Here is a 17,154-nt window from a genome sequence, read left to right on the forward strand (position 1 = left end):
ATATAAAAATAAAAAGTCGTATCACTGACCTACGTGATGAACTACAAGAAGTACTACTGGATTTTTTTTTTTCCCCACTAAGACATGATTTCATAGGTATGAGGAACTTTCTATACGGAAACAATTGGTTTCCATTTTACTGTCTTAGAGGTAGGCAGGGACAAGGAGAGGTCAGTGATTTACTCAGGGGCACACAGCAAGACAATGGAAAGCTCACAAAAAGGACCTGAGCCCAGGTTTTCCTAACTCTAAATCAGAATTCAGACAGCAATTAAACCTGCCACCTCTAAGGAGAGCATAAAAAGTTAAATATTTGCTAAACCTTTTCATAACCAAAGAAAAGATGTCTGAATTGAAAGGGCTAAATCATTAAATAGTGAGTTAATTATCTGTTAATTGAGGTATGTAAAGTGAGACTGAACTTCCCAAGGAAGTTGAAAGAATTCATGATTCAAATTGGGACTGAACCAAATAACCCATCCTTTCCAAATTTAAATGTCTACTGTCAAATCTGGCCTCAGACAGTTTCTAGTTATGGAAGTCACAATCTCAACTGCCTAGCCCTTACTACTCTTCTGACTTGGAACCAACAACTAGTTGAGATTCTCAGACAGAAGATAAGGGTTTAAGAAAAAATTTTAAATAAATGTTTATCACACTAATCAAGCCCCATTAAAACCTCCAAACCCCTTTTCCCAAAATAGCAATTAATGATCATTCTTAAGAACAAAATAGAATTTCTATATCTATATTTTTGGGAGTTCCTTTCTTGCTCCCTTTTAAAGGCAGTAAAAGTAGGGGATCTGCTCAGAGCTTAATAATCACAGAGTGTTTTAATTCTAAGCTGGGCCAACAAGTTTGAAATACTTTCTCCAGATGACAATAAAAGTAATAGTTTAATAATCCACAATAAAACTTCCAGGGTTTCTCTAATTCTCCACTTTTCTCTTGAAATACCAATTTTGCTCAATCACTATTTAAACCAAATATTCTGAATCCCTTGGCTTAAGAGGAATTAATTCTAGAGTAGATGTGAGGGAAAATAACCCAACTTCAGAAGCATACCAAAAGTGATTTGTTTACTTTAGAAGTAAAATTAAGAGTACGGTAATTACAACTGATATTTACTTATACAGATATCAGACACTATTCTTTACATATGTTATCTCATAGATTCTCATACATTATTACTATCTTCATTTTACAGATACGGAAGCCAAGGTTTGGAAGGGAAAAATTCCTTGCCCTGAGTCAAAATTCAAATGCAGGTCTTTCTGACTCCAAGTCAAGTGCCTATTCACCTTGCCAGGCTTCCTTCTCCTGGAACAGAAACTATGTAGATAAAGCCTAAGCAATTAGGGTTAAGTGGCTTGCCCAGGGTTACACACCTAAGAAGTGTCTGAGTTCATATTTGAACCCTAGATCTCCTTTCTCCAGTCCTGGCTCTCTATCCACTGAGCTACCTAGCTGCCCCTGTTGATTGTCCTTTTAAAAGATTAAAAAAGGAATAAAAATGTTAAAATCTCAAGTAAAAAAATGAGCAGATAAAAATACTACTAACAATTACTCAAATGCAGTGAGATCTCTTCCCTTCTAAAAAAATTCCAACAATCACTTCATAAGTAAGAACTCTAAAAAGACCATCCCCCATTTTCTATTTCACAGCTAAGGAACTGGATCTAGTGAGGTGTTAAGAAATTAAATCTGTGATTGGTTTACTTTGGAGAAGAAAAAAAAAAAGGTCTAGGAAACTTGGAAGTTCAGGATGTATGGAATTCCATAATCTATTTCTGGTTCCAAATGAATCAGAAATATTATTTGCATGCTTATCTAATATGACTTTTCTAAATATTTACATTTCAGGATGTAACCCAATATTCCAACTCCTCCTCTCAAAAAAAGTTTTCTATTCCAGATTTGTGACAGCCTAGCCTTTCATTTGTTCAATAAACATTTATTGAGCACCTACCATATGCCTGGTATGGTGCTTTATGCCAAGTATGCAACAGTCCTTGCTCTCAAAAAAGCTTATGTTATACTGGGGTGGGATAGGGGAGAGAAAAAATATTATAAAGTAAATTCAAAATAATTTCAGCAAGAAGGAAGAACACTAACAAAGAAGAAAAATCAAAAAAAGCCTAGTATAGGAGATAGCATTTGAGTTAAGCCTTGAAGGAAGCCAGGGATTTCAAGAGGCAGAGAATGAGGTGATAATTCTAGGCATGAGAGACTGTCGCCTTTGCTGGGCCAGAAGATGGACTAGAATGTTGAATATGAGAAAAATGTGAAAGTAGGCTGGTTTGCCTGGAATAAAGAACATGGACAGACAGATAACTATGTATCCAGCCCCATTGTCTCTTCTAAGTCTCAGTCCTGCATCAGCAAATGTCCATTTTACTTTTCAATCTGGATTTCCCCAAGACTTAGTCTCATTATCTTTACCTCAAAAAAAAAGACAAAAAAAAAAAAAACATTCCACCATCCTCCAAATTTCCCTATCTATATCTACCAAAGGCATTATCCTTCCTGTCCCCCAGTTTCATAATTTCAACATTATAACTCTTCTTTAACCCATGTATCCCATCAGTTGCCAGTTCAACTGTCTTCTTGAGTCCCTAGCCCCTTCTCATATAGCCAACTATACCCTACCAAGTCTGAACCTTGTATGACTCTCACCATCCACGATCTTCACTCCTCCAGGCTGAATAAAGCTGGAGAAAAACATGCACTCCTCTGTCTAAATGCACTACTAGTCCTTCCATCTCCTTATCAATTCACTATCCCATATTCCAGGGTACCTCTTCTAAACCTTTTCATATCTCTTCAAATCTCTCCTGGCTTCTTCCTAAAGCCACCAGGTTGCTTGGTTTGGATATAAGGATGGAGTGGAGCCAAGAAGATCAGAATTCAAATCTAGCCTTAGACCAGTGATTCCCAAAGTGGACACTACTGCCCCCTGGTGGGTGCTGCAGTGATCCAGGGGAGGCGGTGATGGGCACAGGTGCATTTATCTTTCCTATTAATTGCTATTAAAATTTTTTAAAAATTAATTTCTAGGGGGCTAAGTAATCTTTTTTCTGGAAAGGGGGCGGTAGGCCAAAAAAGTTTGGGAACCACTGCCTTAGACACTTACAGGCTGTGCAACCCTGAGTAATTTAACTTCTGTCTGCTTCAGTTTCCTCAACTGTAAAATGGGGATAACAGCACCTCGAAAAGGCTAGTGTAAAGTCAAATGAGATATTTGTAATGCCTAACATGCATAGTGCCTGACTCCTAGTATGTATTTTTTACCTTTATTATTTTTTAATATGTCTTTTTAACATGTCAATTTTTAATAATAGTTTTCTGCAATTTTGCAATCCATGTTCTCTCCCTCCCATCTACTGAGGCTGGTAATATGATACAGCTTATACATGTATATAATATACAATATATGACATTGTATTATATATTATATGACATATACAATACATACTTCCATGTTCATCATGTTGTGAAAGAAGACACCCATGGCTTACATTAAGAGAAAAATTCATGGAGGGAATAAAGTTAAGAATGAAACACTTCAATCTGCATTCAGACTTATCAGTTCCTTTTTTGTCAGTGCTTTCCCTTGAAGTTATCCTGAATCACTACATTGCTGATCATTGTTCTTTATTGCTATTACTGTATACTATGCTCTCCTGGTTCTGCTTACTTCACTTTGCATCATTTCATGTCTTTCCAGGTTTTTTTTGTGTGATCATGTTATTTGTCATTTCTTATGGTACAAGATATTTCAAAACAATCATATACTACAGTTTGTTCAGCCATTCCCCAATTGCTGGATATCCCTTCGGTTTCCAGTTCTTCGCCACTACAAAAAGAGCTGCTATAAAGATTTTTGTACAAGTAGGCCCTTTTCCCCTATCTTTGATCTCTTTAACATACAGATTTAGAAGTGGTATTGCTAGGTCAAAGGGTATGCACAGTTTTATGACCCTTTGAGTATGGTTCCAAATTGCTCTTCAGAATATTGAAGTGATTCACAGTTCCACCAACACTATTAGTTTCCCAATTCTTTCAAATCCCCTCCAACATTTACCCCAGAGTTAATTTGCATTTCTCTAATTATTGATGATTTAGAGCATTTTTTCAAATAACTAAAGATCATATCCTTTGATCATTTGTCAACTGGGGAATGGTTTGTATTCTTATAAATTTGACTCAGTTCTCTATATATTTGAGAAATGCGACCTTTGTCAGAGAAACTCACTATAAAAATTTATCCCAGTTTGTTGTTTCCCTTCTAATCCTCATTATTGGCCTAGTAGGCATTTTTAATGCTTATTCTCTTCCCTTCCCTTATTCCCTGCCATCATGTCCCCATCCTCTCAGCTAGGACTCTTGCCTCATATTTAAAAAAAATAAAAATTAAAAAAAAAAGACTTCTGTAAATTTCCTCTTCTCTTCTCTTCTTTCTCATTTCCTATCACTGGGATACCTACTAGCACTATATTTTCCTTCACTCCTCTCTCACCTGAAGAGATAGCCTTACCCCATATCAACTCCTCTACCTGTACAAGCAATCCTATTCCATCTCATCTCTTGCAACGGATTGCTCCCTCTGTCACCCCTACTCTATAGCCCAGTGAAGGTGAACCTTTTAGAGACTGAGTGCCCAAACTGAAACCCTTCCTGCCTTACCCCAGACAGGGGAGGGAGGAAGTACTCCCACTGGACTGCTGAGCAAAGAGGCAGGTGACGTGAGATATGTCCTCAGGAGAGGGGGAAGGGGGTAACACCCTTTGGCATACATACCACAGATTTGCCAGCATAGGTATAGCCTATCTTCAATCTCTCTGTCCACTGGTTCCTTTTATATTACCTACAAATATGCCAATGTCTCCCCATCCTCAAAAACTCAACTAATCCTTCTATATCTGATAACTATAGCTCTTCTAGGGCTGAAGTTTGGAATTACACTCCCTGAAGAAGTCATCCACAATAGGAGCCTACAAAGTCTTTCTCCTTTTACTTCTCAACCCCCTGCAAACCAGCTTCAGGCCTCATCATTCCACCAAAACTGCTCTCTCCAAAGTTATTATTGTTTCTCAATTGCCATGTCAACCTCTGCTCAATAAACCCTAATAGTTCCCTATTACCTCCAGGATCAAATATAGAAGTCTCTATTTGGCATTCAAAGCCCTTCATAATATAGTTATCTCCCTCCTTGTTCCCTCGCCCACCAATCTTTCCACTCTTTTTACTACTGGCTACTGGTCATGTATTATGCAATCTAGTGAACTCTACTATATGGTTTTTAAAGTCCTATTTAGCTTTCCAGAATCACTGGACATTATTCTCACCTTTAGAATCCAATCAAAGTAGCCTTCTCTGTGTTTCTCACACATGAAACTCCATCATTTTTCTCTACTCTGTTGATCTCCCATACCTGGAATGGCCTCCCTTCCTTAGCTCAGAAACAAATATCCTTAATTCCTTTAAGATGTAGCTCAAGTATCATTTTCTTCATGAAGCCCTTTCTGATAACCCATGCCTGGAATTCTCTCCTTTATCTTGTTCCTTCAAGGCTCAGTTAAAATCCCACCTTAAGTCTCTCGGGATCCCCCTTAATGGTAATCATATTTTCCCTCTATTGATATTCCCCAATTTTCCAGTCTATAGCTTTATACATAGTTATTTGATTATTATCTCCTTTGTTAAGACTGTGAGCTCCATGGCAGCAAAGACTATTTTGTAGTAACCTAAGTCAATGGCTCTTTCCCTTGAAACCAAGCAGAGGACATGACCATGGCATTTCCCTCCCTTCTTTATGGGGGTGAGGTTAAGATGATCCATCCCCTTTATATCCTCAGCACTTAGCACAGTGCCTGGCACATAACAGTCACTTAGTAAATGCTATTATCTAATCCTAATCCCTCCTTCCCAAAATGCTTTTTATACATTTGGATCTGTTCACTTTACATACAACATATATATATATATATGTCTGTTCACTTTATATACAACATATATATGTCTACCATACATAAATGTAAGTTTCTTGCAAGCTGAGCTATTTTTGTTCTTTGTATCTCCTGTTACCTATTAGAGCACAATGAGGAGAGGGGAGGGGGTGAATATAGGCATGAGTTAATCCCCTAGGATGTGTCAGAGAGTATAAAAGTCAAATCAGTCTGGAAAAACAAATTGAAGTCACATTAGGAAAGGCCTTAAAGGTCACAGACAAGTTTATATTTAATAATATAACACAATAGGAAACCATTGAAGTTTTTTAGGAAGGTTACATGACAAAATCAGATGTTTTCTAGAAACATCAATATAAACAGTTCTGTAGAGGATGGATTGGAGAGGAAGGAAATGGAATTAGAGACTAATCAGGAAGTAACTGCAATAGTCCAGTTGAGAAGTGATATGGGCCTGAAATAGAATATTAGTTGGTTGAATGGTGAGGAGATGGATTTCAGAGATATAGTGGATAAGACTGGGATAATCCCAGACTATGAATTTGGGTATCTAAGACAATGAAACCTTCAGTAAAAATAGGAAAGTTATAATAAGAACAGAATTAGAGATTAATCGGGAGGTCAAGGTTCAGAGTTCATTCAACATGAGGGGGTTTTTTGGTTTTGCTATTTCAAGTTAGAGATGTCTATGGGGCATCTAGTTAGAAATATCTAATAGTAAGCTTGTCAAGAGAGATGGAGAGCACCATAAAAACAAGATATTCAAGATAATGATCCAGCAAAGATGTTTGAGAGGTGGCCAGCCAGACAAGGAGAATTCTGATTTCTGATCCTATTAAAGAGTTATCCTAGTACACTAGTCATATATCAGCAAGACTTGGATTCATATCTCATTTCTAACATGTTCCAGCTCTGTAATCACAGCAAGTCATTTATCCTGTCTGGATTTCATCCTTCGCACCTAAAAATAAGAATAATATCTATAGCACCTATTTCTCTGGATTATTGAGAGCCTTAACAGCAATAATGCATGCCAAATGCTTTTGCACCCTAAAAGCTACTTAATTGTCAATTATTCAATATCTAGCCAGAAGATAAAAATATAAGCCAGTAAAATATATAAGCTGAACCGAAAAATCTGTTTATTTTTCATTGTAAACTAGAGCCAAAGAAATTAATTTCACATAATAGGTAACTAAACTAAGTTGATGGCTCTTTCCCCAGAAATCAAATAGAAGGTATGACTATGTTATTGCCCCAGCCCCTTCTTTATAGGGGTTGGGGGGAGGAGGTCCCCACATGCATTTTATTTTCTTAAACAACTTGTCCTGATGGACAACCATAAGGACCCGAAATTAATTTTGCTCTATGGTCAAAAACTCGGTTCTTTTTTTGTACTGGGGCGGTGGATGTAGGCCTGATGATGAGCCAGATACAAAAAGAAGGGTCTGACATGTTCAAGCCAAGATGGCAAGAGAGAAGACCTAGAATCCTCAAATCCACCGTGCTAGTGAAGTAAAGGAGCGCCCGCCTGTGGGGGGCAAGAAGATGTCCTCAACACTCCAGAGGGTGGCCAGCAGGGACTGAAGTCCCGTAAGTACCTTGACCCCTAGGCACAGGTGACCGGCAGAGAGCAGGGGGGAGGGGCAGAGGGCGGGGAGGGGTTGCAATTACCTGTTAAGAAGCAGGGAAGCTACACATAGGCACAGCAACAGGAAGCAGAAGAGGGGGTATTGGCGGCAGATCTCTCGCCCCAAGTCCAGTCGCAATCGCTGTTTCAGCTTCTCCCCCACAGTCCGCACCCACGGAACCATCTCGGCTGGGACAGCACAGAGAATCTAGGAGGACGCAACCCCCATCGACCCTATTTCTCCCTTCAGGCAGCTCGTACCGCAGGACCCACAGACGCACTGACGCCACCACGGCTTCTACCCACAGCCCCGCCCCGTGGGAGCCTCCAGGGGCTCCAGGAACGCATGCGCAGGAAGCTCTCCGAGAGCACTTTTTTTCGGGGGCCCTGCCTCTGAGAAAAATTTAGGCTGAGGTTGTCAGTTAGTTTAAGTTCCAGAGTCTGGTCTAACCTATTGCTCCAGACCAGAGACCCCACCTACCCCGAGTCTTCCATGCACACATTCACCCCAAGTCAAAGATGGCCGCTTCCCTCTTTTCATCGGACGCAAGTCTCCTCCAGTGGAGGGACCAATTCCATCTAAATACAATTACCCTCAAAAGAACAGAAAGAACCCAAAATGCCAAGTAATCGCCGGGCTTAACCCCAGGGGAGAACAGAAGACCAGCGGAAGTGAAGTGACCCCAATGGCAGCCAGTCGCAGTGCCTTCTGGGACTTGTAGTTGGCCGAGGCAGCAGCGGAGACGACCCTCTCCTTGCTACCTCCCAGGTCCAGGGAGCAGAAGAGAGGAGTTTAGGGTTTGGGCCTAGAAACCCGCTCAGGACTTAAGTGAGGAATCTTGAAGTTGTGGAAGCAAAAGCTAAGGTCTGAGTCTGAGGACCTCTAGAATAGGGAGGCGCATGGAAGACTCACTGAGGATTGTGGGTGGAGCAACCTGCTAAGGGGGAGGGGAGTCTATCGACTTAGTTCCACAAACCGCCTCCAGATTTTGCCCGGAACTGAGGGGAAGAGTGAGAATGGGTCCTGGAACACGAGGTTATGACCTCCAGTCCCTTAGAGGTGGAAAATGTTGATCTAGGTAATGTTTCATAAACTGGCTTCAGGAGTTTAATTCTGTCACCTAACGTTGTATTGCTACAAACTGTCAAAGTTTCAGTACAGGCAAAAGTAGATGTTGACTTTCCATTAGCCTTCACAGGATATAAAAATATGATTGGGAGCAACTAGATAGCACAGTAGGTAGAGTACCAGGTCTGAAGTTCAAATCTGGCCTCAGTCACTTCCTTGCTGTAGTCCCAAGCACGTCACTTGATCTTGATTGCGCCTTTGCTGTCTTTCTGCCTTAGAACTGATACTAAGGTAAGGGGTTTTTAAAAGAATGAAATGAAAATGTATGATCAGAAAAAACATGGACAAGTCACCTGATGGTGTGCAATGGGGGCTCTGAAATGCTACACACAGAATGCTTATGTTCTAAAACTCCACCCCATAGAAGGTTTCATCTTATAGACCTATGGAAAAACAAGGCCGAACATAAATGATGACTAAGGCATGGATAGGTTGCAGTCTAAGGATAGAATACATGTCAAAAAGATAAAAAAATCAAAATATGAAAATTTTAAGCTTTAGATTCACAAACAAAATTACCAAAGAACCCATCCTAAGCACCAAGATCCCTTTAACTTAGTAAGTCAGGGCATGGTTATTCCTCAGTTGTTTGGCTATTTTGGTTTTTTAACACTTTAAACTTGGCTAAAGGCTATAAAGTTTTGTATAAAAAAAGTATAAAAGTTTTGTATAAAAAAAAAAAGTATAAAAAGCAAAAGAAAAAGTCCAGTAGAAATTTAGCCAGTTAATGTATGAACATACTTTAATGTATTCTCTCCTACAAAGTACTCACCTTGGGAAGGAAAAGTACTCATAATCCAGTTATGAGCAGTAGCTCAACACATCTTTGTATCTCTCATTTGTAGTTGTCCTTCAGAGCGGATAGACAATTTTTCTGTGGCTCCTGGATTTAAATACACCAAAAAAGAAAACACCTTTGAACAGCATAATGGTCCTCTGGGTCCACCATATTGACCAGGCTTGAATGACTTTAGCTTTAAAAAAAATTCAAATCTACCCTTGAAAAGATGAATTACTACTAATATTGTTATTTTTTTTAAATTGCTGCAGACAATTCCAAAAACAGGAGCTCGGATAAGAAAATGAACAATGATGGCATACTTATAGTATAAATACATACTTTGAAGGAGGTACTACTCATTTGGATGAATAACTCCAACAATGGTTATCACTTCATTACTGCCCTCTTAACTTGCATTGCTACAGCATTTAAATTTAATTTTTCCTTGCAATATGCTGTAAGAAAGGTAAAACATTACTTCTATTTTACTGGTCTGGGAAGTATGAAGTTAAGTAGATCTTTTCATTTCACATCCAGTAAAATCTTCCCACTATACTATCATCTCCTTTCAACATTACCTACTGTTTCCATTGTAATTTCTTATGTAAAGCTGTATAATTCTCATATTGTTCTTTTCCTTTGGATAAAGTCATGTAAGTAATGAAATTTAACATAGTCTTTTGAGTTATCAAACTCCATTAATTAAAAAGTATTTACCAAAAGTCTACATATGCATTTGAACCATTTTAAATCACTGTTTACATACTGACATGCAGGACTGCTATTAAAAATATATTACCTACTTTTCTGGAACGATGCAGCTAAGGTCTGCAAGTTTTGTTTTGTTTTGTTTTTAAATAATATATATTACAATGCCTTACTCTTTCCTCTTCTGATTTTATACAGTATATTTGACGATGCCACCACAAAACTTCATTCCTTTCTTCACTAACAATTGTCTATGGTTCTATGAAGCTATGTTAGCAAATACAACCTAGGGCAGGTTCTACCATGCTGGAGAGGAAGGCAATGTAAGTGAAAAGTAACCTAGCTCATCTCTAGGAGCCTGGTCACTTGGTGTCAAACTGGCAATAGCAGCCCATGAAATAAAGTGCAAAATGGCTTTCATTTCTTTGGGATGCCCTACATTCATGTAGTGATTATAGCACAATGGTGGGAAAGGGTAGAAACAGAGCTAAAAATCAGTTTTTGAACCATCTATAAACAGTTTGGTAATCAGTTGAAGAGAACCTAGAATGAGTGGATATACTGTTGGAGGAAGAATTAAGATCATATAAATCTTGACATTGACTACTGTAATTAAAAACAACACAAAAGGAAGTTAGAATTAAAAAGAAGGCAACTCATAGGTTCTTCTTAGCAAAAGAGTTGCTAGATTCGGTTTTACTGAGCTTTCAAAAACAATAAAACATTTTATGGGTTACTTCCTTATCTTGCACAGTTCATTAAAAACATTTGCAAACTAACCATAAAAATAGTTGTAGCTTATGAGTTAGAAAAACTTTGCCACAGAATTGGACAAGATCCTCCAAATTAGATCAATTTACACTTTACTAGTAGGTGACTTCAGTGCAAAGATGGGCGTAGGAAATAATGTTGAAAAGAAAGTTAGAAAAAATGGTTTAGAAGTAAAAAAATGTGCATAGGGGACATTTTGTGTATATGTATATATGCAGAGAGACAGGAAATAGTTCATTACTGATGTTGGAATGATTTTTTATAAAATACATTTTTATTGATAACATTTGTTTTTACATAGCCTATATTTCCCCTTGTATTCCCTCCCCTTCCCAAGGGGCCATCATCCCTTATAACAAAGATTTTTTAAAGAAAAAGAACAAGACAAGGAAAAAAATCAATAAAACCAATAAGCATAATCTGATATATAGGCAATGCTGCACACCTCTGGAATCCTATTTCTGCAATGGAGCAGGAAGGAAATATATTTTCTCATCTATTTTTTTGGACGTTGAACCTGTTCACTGAAATTTCAAAACATTTTTGATTATTGTTCCTTCTATTAACACTGCATAGTCACTGTATGTATAGTTTTCCTGGCTTTGCTTATTTTATCAGTTCATTTAAGTCTAGTCATATTTCTCTGTATTCATCATGCTCTTCATTTCTTAACAATACAATAATATCACATTACATTCATGTACCACAGTTTGTTTAGTCATTTCCCAGCAAAAGGCATTTACTTTGTTTCTAGTTCTTTGCTACCTCAAAAAGTACTGCTATAACATTCTTGTATATATATGGATGGAACCTTTCTTTTTGTCAGTCACCTCCCTGGGATAAATCCCTAGCAGTGGAATCTTTGGATTAAAGGGTATTTGAGTCACTGCCTAATTCCATTGCTTTCCAAAATGTTTATACCAATTCACAATTCCACCAACTATGCATTAATGTATCTCTCTCAGAGTAATTTTTGAAGAAGTATTTTTATACACTCAGGTATCCCAAAATACTAATAAGGCAATCTCCCCTGACCTAACAAGCTGCTGCCAAAAAATAGCAAAACAGATAAAGAGACATCCATAAAGGCCATCAACAGAAATTTCACTAGTATAAATCTGTCACTACAGCTGAGACCAAAAGAGCCTTGAAACAAGCTAAGGGGGGGAAAAAAAAAAACATTTAATATTCCCAAGCAAACAGATTATACTAAGTATATGTAAAATCATATAGAAAAGAACAGTACAAGATTGTGGATAGTACTTCCTCATAAAACATTGAGAAACAATAGAAAGCTCACAGAAAGCTTGATGAGACCTATAAAAGAGAAATCATCTTAAGGGCATTTTAAGGAAGGAACTGTAAAGAAGACAAGTAGTTTCATAAAAATTACAAATTGGCTTTAAAAATGTCCAAAACAAACTTTTCCCATCAGGAACAGTAGAATCACCATATCTGGACCCAACAGCATAGTCTCTGATGTACTGCTTAAGGAAGTAGAAATGGCACTAAGGAAAATAAAGGTGAGAAAAGCAGTTAGACTAGGCTAAATATTCAGAGGTCTTTACAGATGTAAATTTGTGTGTAAAACACATACTGATACACAGACCTCAACTATTAGCATACTTTATGGTAGCAAAAAGGTAAGAATTTTGAGGGTAATTAAGAACTGATTCTCAAGATGTCAGAAGCCCTTGGAAAAACATATCAAGGTCTGTATTATCTCAAAACAGCAACCAAGAAAGTTGCAATAAATGAAATTTATGTACTTAATATCTTATGTTTACCAAATCTTATGGGGACAGCTAGGTGGCTCAGCAGAAAGAAAGCCAGGTCTGAAGTTAGGAGGACCTGAATTCAAAGTGGACCCAGATACTCCCTAGAGATGTGACCCTGGGCAAGTCACTTAACTCCCAACTGCAGAGTCATACTTCTCTTCTGTCTTAGAACTGATACTTAGTATTGATTCTAAGACAGAAGTTAATAGTTTTTAAAAAATTATCTCATGAGAAAAATCAGCATGTGCTATGAGATCAGACTTGGTGAGAGTATGAAAAGGGAATAGGAATCTTCTTGTAAATGGTATTTTACAATAGCTACATCTTTATATTCATAAGATTAATGATAGCATACATATAGATATAAAATATGTGCACGTTCAAGTTTGCACAATACTTCACAAATATCTCATTTTATCTTTACAACAGCCTTGAGAGGTAGGTGCTGTTATTATTCCTGTTTTACAGATGAGGAAATTGAGCAGAGGTTGTGCTCAAGGTCACAGCAATTTATTGTCTAAGATGTGATTTGAATTGGTCTTCTTGACAAATCTAGCACTATATTCACTGTGCTACCTAGTTACCTTTTGTCAAAAAGATGTATAAAATACAAGATTAAACTGTGCTTATTTGGGCTATAAAAAAGCATTTTGATATACCAACATGGTCAAAGACAAAAAGGTCATTATATATTTAGAAATGCTATTTACATATATAACACAAACATATGTACATACTGTATACATATACATGTCACCTTTTTATAAATGTATATGCATACATATACATATATGTAAGAATGATATAAAACTATGCATAGTATTTCTCATAAAACACTAAGGAGCACTAGAAGAAAAAGTAAGTTTACAGAAAACTTGAAAAGAGCTACATTCTAAGGGCATTTAAGAAAGAAAATTGAGAGGAAGACAATGAGTGGTTTAATGAAAAACAAACACTGACTTAAAATATCCAAAACAAGCTTCCCCTCAGTAATAGCAGAATCACCACACCTGGCCTTGACAATACAGACTCTGAAGTACAAATTAAGGAGGAGAAATAGCAAAAAAGAAAATAATGGTGGGAAAAGGAAGACTAGGAAAGCATACAGAAAATGTAAATGCGTGTATGTACAAACACAGAAACATATCCAACTATTATTTGTGTTCTTTGCAGTATCAAAAAATGACAACAAAGGAGTTGTCCAGTGAATGAAGAATGACTAAATATATTATGCTGAATAGAACATGATTGTGCTTGTAAGGAATGATGAATTCAGAGAAACATAAAATGCAAATGAACTAATGTAGATTCTAGAAACAATAAACATAAAACTACAATTAAGATAAATGAAAACAATATTAAAAATCAGCTAATCTGAGGTTGTTAACTGCAATGATCCATGCTGGTATGCATTTCTCTTCATCATTTCACCAGGGTTGGAAGGTTTAATGTAGAACTTTGTATATACTATCTGATGAAGTCACTGTTAGCCATGACTAAGCCATTTCACTTAACTGTTATTATAAAGGAAGGTTTTGAAGGGGAATAGAGATATCAAGAAATGACATACGAAAAACAATAGTTATAAATGATACTTTAAAATAAAAATTATTAAAGATTGATCTAATAGAACAAAAAACTTTATAGGCTTCTCACATCAAGAAGATTGTCATTGGATTCTGGATGATTCAAACAGAAAAACCTCATGACCCTCTAGTTATAACAAGGTAGGCACAAAACAGGGCAACAAAGAACTAGAATCCAAATGAAAGAAAGATTTCCTACACATATTAAAGTCCCCAAGATACTTTTCTTTGTAAATGAGATTTTGCTGATTGCTTCAAGCCCCAGAAGTTCCTAAATAATCAATGTTTTACTTAACTATCCATAGAAGAAATTCTAAGTAATGGGTAGCATATGCTGAAAATAGTGAATGAACTTTAGTAAGAGTTGAAAAGGAGTAATTGGGATAGATTGCCTTTGGAAAACTGCAGAATATTTTTTAATAGCCCCACATATCTTCCAGAAAAATGCCCATATTGTTACAATCAATAGTTTTGGTAATGCTTTATTAGTCCTCCCCTTAGAATTCAAGTTCCAAAAAGAAATGGAAATGAATATGATAGATATGAATGGTATTTGGCCAATACAATTTTGCAGAGAAGTAGAAAAAGGAAGTGGGACTCAGTGATACAGTGACACAAAGAAACCACCTGGACAGCTTTGCAAACTCTACTGGTATTCATACAATGACAAGAGATCTAAACAAAGGCCTTCAGCACACTGAATAGACTTCATATAGAGGTTTTAAAGAAGGTGCTGGAAAAGAATCTCAAGTAAAGATCACAATGAGAAGGCATAGAGGAAATACAATCTACACCACAGTACCCTATGTTAATGAGATCACAAATTCATTGATTTGATGACCACCAAAAAGAACATTTCAGTGCTATAATATCCTCAGCTAACCCTGAGAAAGCAACTGCAGTAATAGCAGAATAAGGAAGCAAATATCCTCATTGATACAATCCTGTGATTTTTGAGGAAAACAAAAATTTCTATAAACTTCCCTGAAAGTGGATTACGCACTAACAATATTTTTGTCTTCCCCATCTATACCTTATATTATTATAAGTTATAATAAATTTTGTTAAACCCATCCTTTTCACCTAGATGTGAATATGAAGCTTACTTTTCCCCCAACCAGAACTTGAAAGTTCCTATTTCTAAAATCTTTAAAATCTAAAATTTTTAAATAAACTTAGAATATAAATTAGTCATATAAATAGATCTATGTTGCCTGAGTTACCAGGCTTACGACTAAATTTCTAGTCAACATAAAAACCTAAAAAAAAGTCAAAGTGATCTGTAACAACGCAGAATGGTTTTAGCTGCTAAATAACTTAGAAATTAGGTTTCCTAACAATTAACATATTTCCTGGAAGCATACTTCTATGGTATACTATGGTAGTAGTATAGTACCGTGAGGTAGTAGGATGGGACCGTAAGCTTTTAGTCTTATATTTGCTCAAAGTTCCCAAAGTACATACAAATAAAAATATATACACACAATTTCTTTAAACTCACATATAACCCTATACAGTTGTAAATTCTTTGTGGTTTCTCATGTCTCTAGTCTTTTTTCAGATTCTTCCTGAGATGTAAATCTCTCCCCCTGCTTCTAATACTCAATGCCCTTTCTTCATAAAAATCACCAAATTCTATCCAAAGGAGACCTAATTTGATCATTGACCCTTGCTCATAAATCATTCCCACCAAAATAATATCTAAGTTTTCTATGTGCTGAATTCTAACTTATTTTAATTTAGCAAAGAATAAAAAACTGGACACTTTGGGGGGAGAGGGGGAAGTCTCCTTGTCTCAGAAACCTACAAAAAATCAGCCTTAAGTGAGGAAAAGCATGATAAGCAGCTTTTCTGGGGAAAAAATATTGAAATTTTCCAGACTGCAAGATTAATGACTTTGCAATGTAATGAGGCAACTGAACAAGTCAATGGTATTCTCCTGGGATGTTTTAAGGCATAGTTTCTAGAAATAGGTGATACTTCCAGGTACCACAATTTAAGAAGGGCATTGATAAGCTGGACTATCTAAGAGAAAGGAAACCAGGATAGTCAAGTGCCTTGAGTATATCACAAGAGGATCATATGAAGGAACTGGCCATGGAGAAGAAAAGATTCAGCGGAAGATATGGCAACTGACTTCAAGCATTTGAAGAGCTCACACATAGAAGGATTAAACTTCCTTTCTTTTGCAGAACCAAGAGCAATGAGCCAACTTCAGCTTGCTATGAAGAAAAACATCCTAACAATTACAAAATAGGTTGCCTCAGGATATGATGGGTTTTCCCTCCTTTTGAAGATCTTCCAACAGAAGTTAGACAACCCTTTGTTGGGGAATTGTGGAACTCTTAATGACAATGGAGAATTCCTTTTGGGTGAGCTAGATTAAATGACTACTGCATTTCCTTCAAACTCTCAAATTCTTGAGGTAAGGCAAGTTTATTATTGGCCCCTTCGGAGTCTTGAAATCTTGTCCCATTAGATTTATCCTTGCTCTGGGCCCATATGCTAATCTGTCCCTTATGCCTAATGCCCACCTCCAAAACAAGTTTTTCCTTATTTAAGTTGGGCTTTATCTTCTTGCTCAGGCCTCTAATCTTAATCTAATCTAATCTTAAACCACTTAAGGCTTAAGGTTCCCCTACCACCATCCCCCAATACATCCACACCCACATCTCCCAGAATATAAGAAATTACTTTGGTTAGCTTTTAATTATTATTTTAATATGCCCATTATCTGAAATAAAATCTTAAGACTGAGAGCTGAATGAGTCCTTAGCCCAATGCACACATCAAAGATGATCA

General features: G+C 36.9%; 1 protein-coding gene across 1 annotated transcript in view; it reads right to left on the reverse strand.

The window, feature by feature from the left end:
• Positions 1 to 7,853, reverse strand: part of SNX14 (sorting nexin 14) — a 114,645-nt gene extending 106,792 nt beyond the window's left edge. The window contains exon 1 of the mRNA XM_044675382.1: positions 7,644 to 7,853. Within this exon, the coding sequence (XP_044531317.1) occupies positions 7,644 to 7,783 (140 nt within the window). The 5' untranslated portion in view covers positions 7,784 to 7,853. The remainder of the gene's footprint in view (positions 1 to 7,643) is intronic.
• Between the last annotated feature and the right edge of the window lie 9,301 nt (positions 7,854 to 17,154).

Source organism: Gracilinanus agilis, chromosome 4, assembly GCF_016433145.1.
Source record: "Gracilinanus agilis isolate LMUSP501 chromosome 4, AgileGrace, whole genome shotgun sequence".
NCBI lineage: Eukaryota > Metazoa > Chordata > Mammalia > Didelphimorphia > Didelphidae > Gracilinanus > Gracilinanus agilis.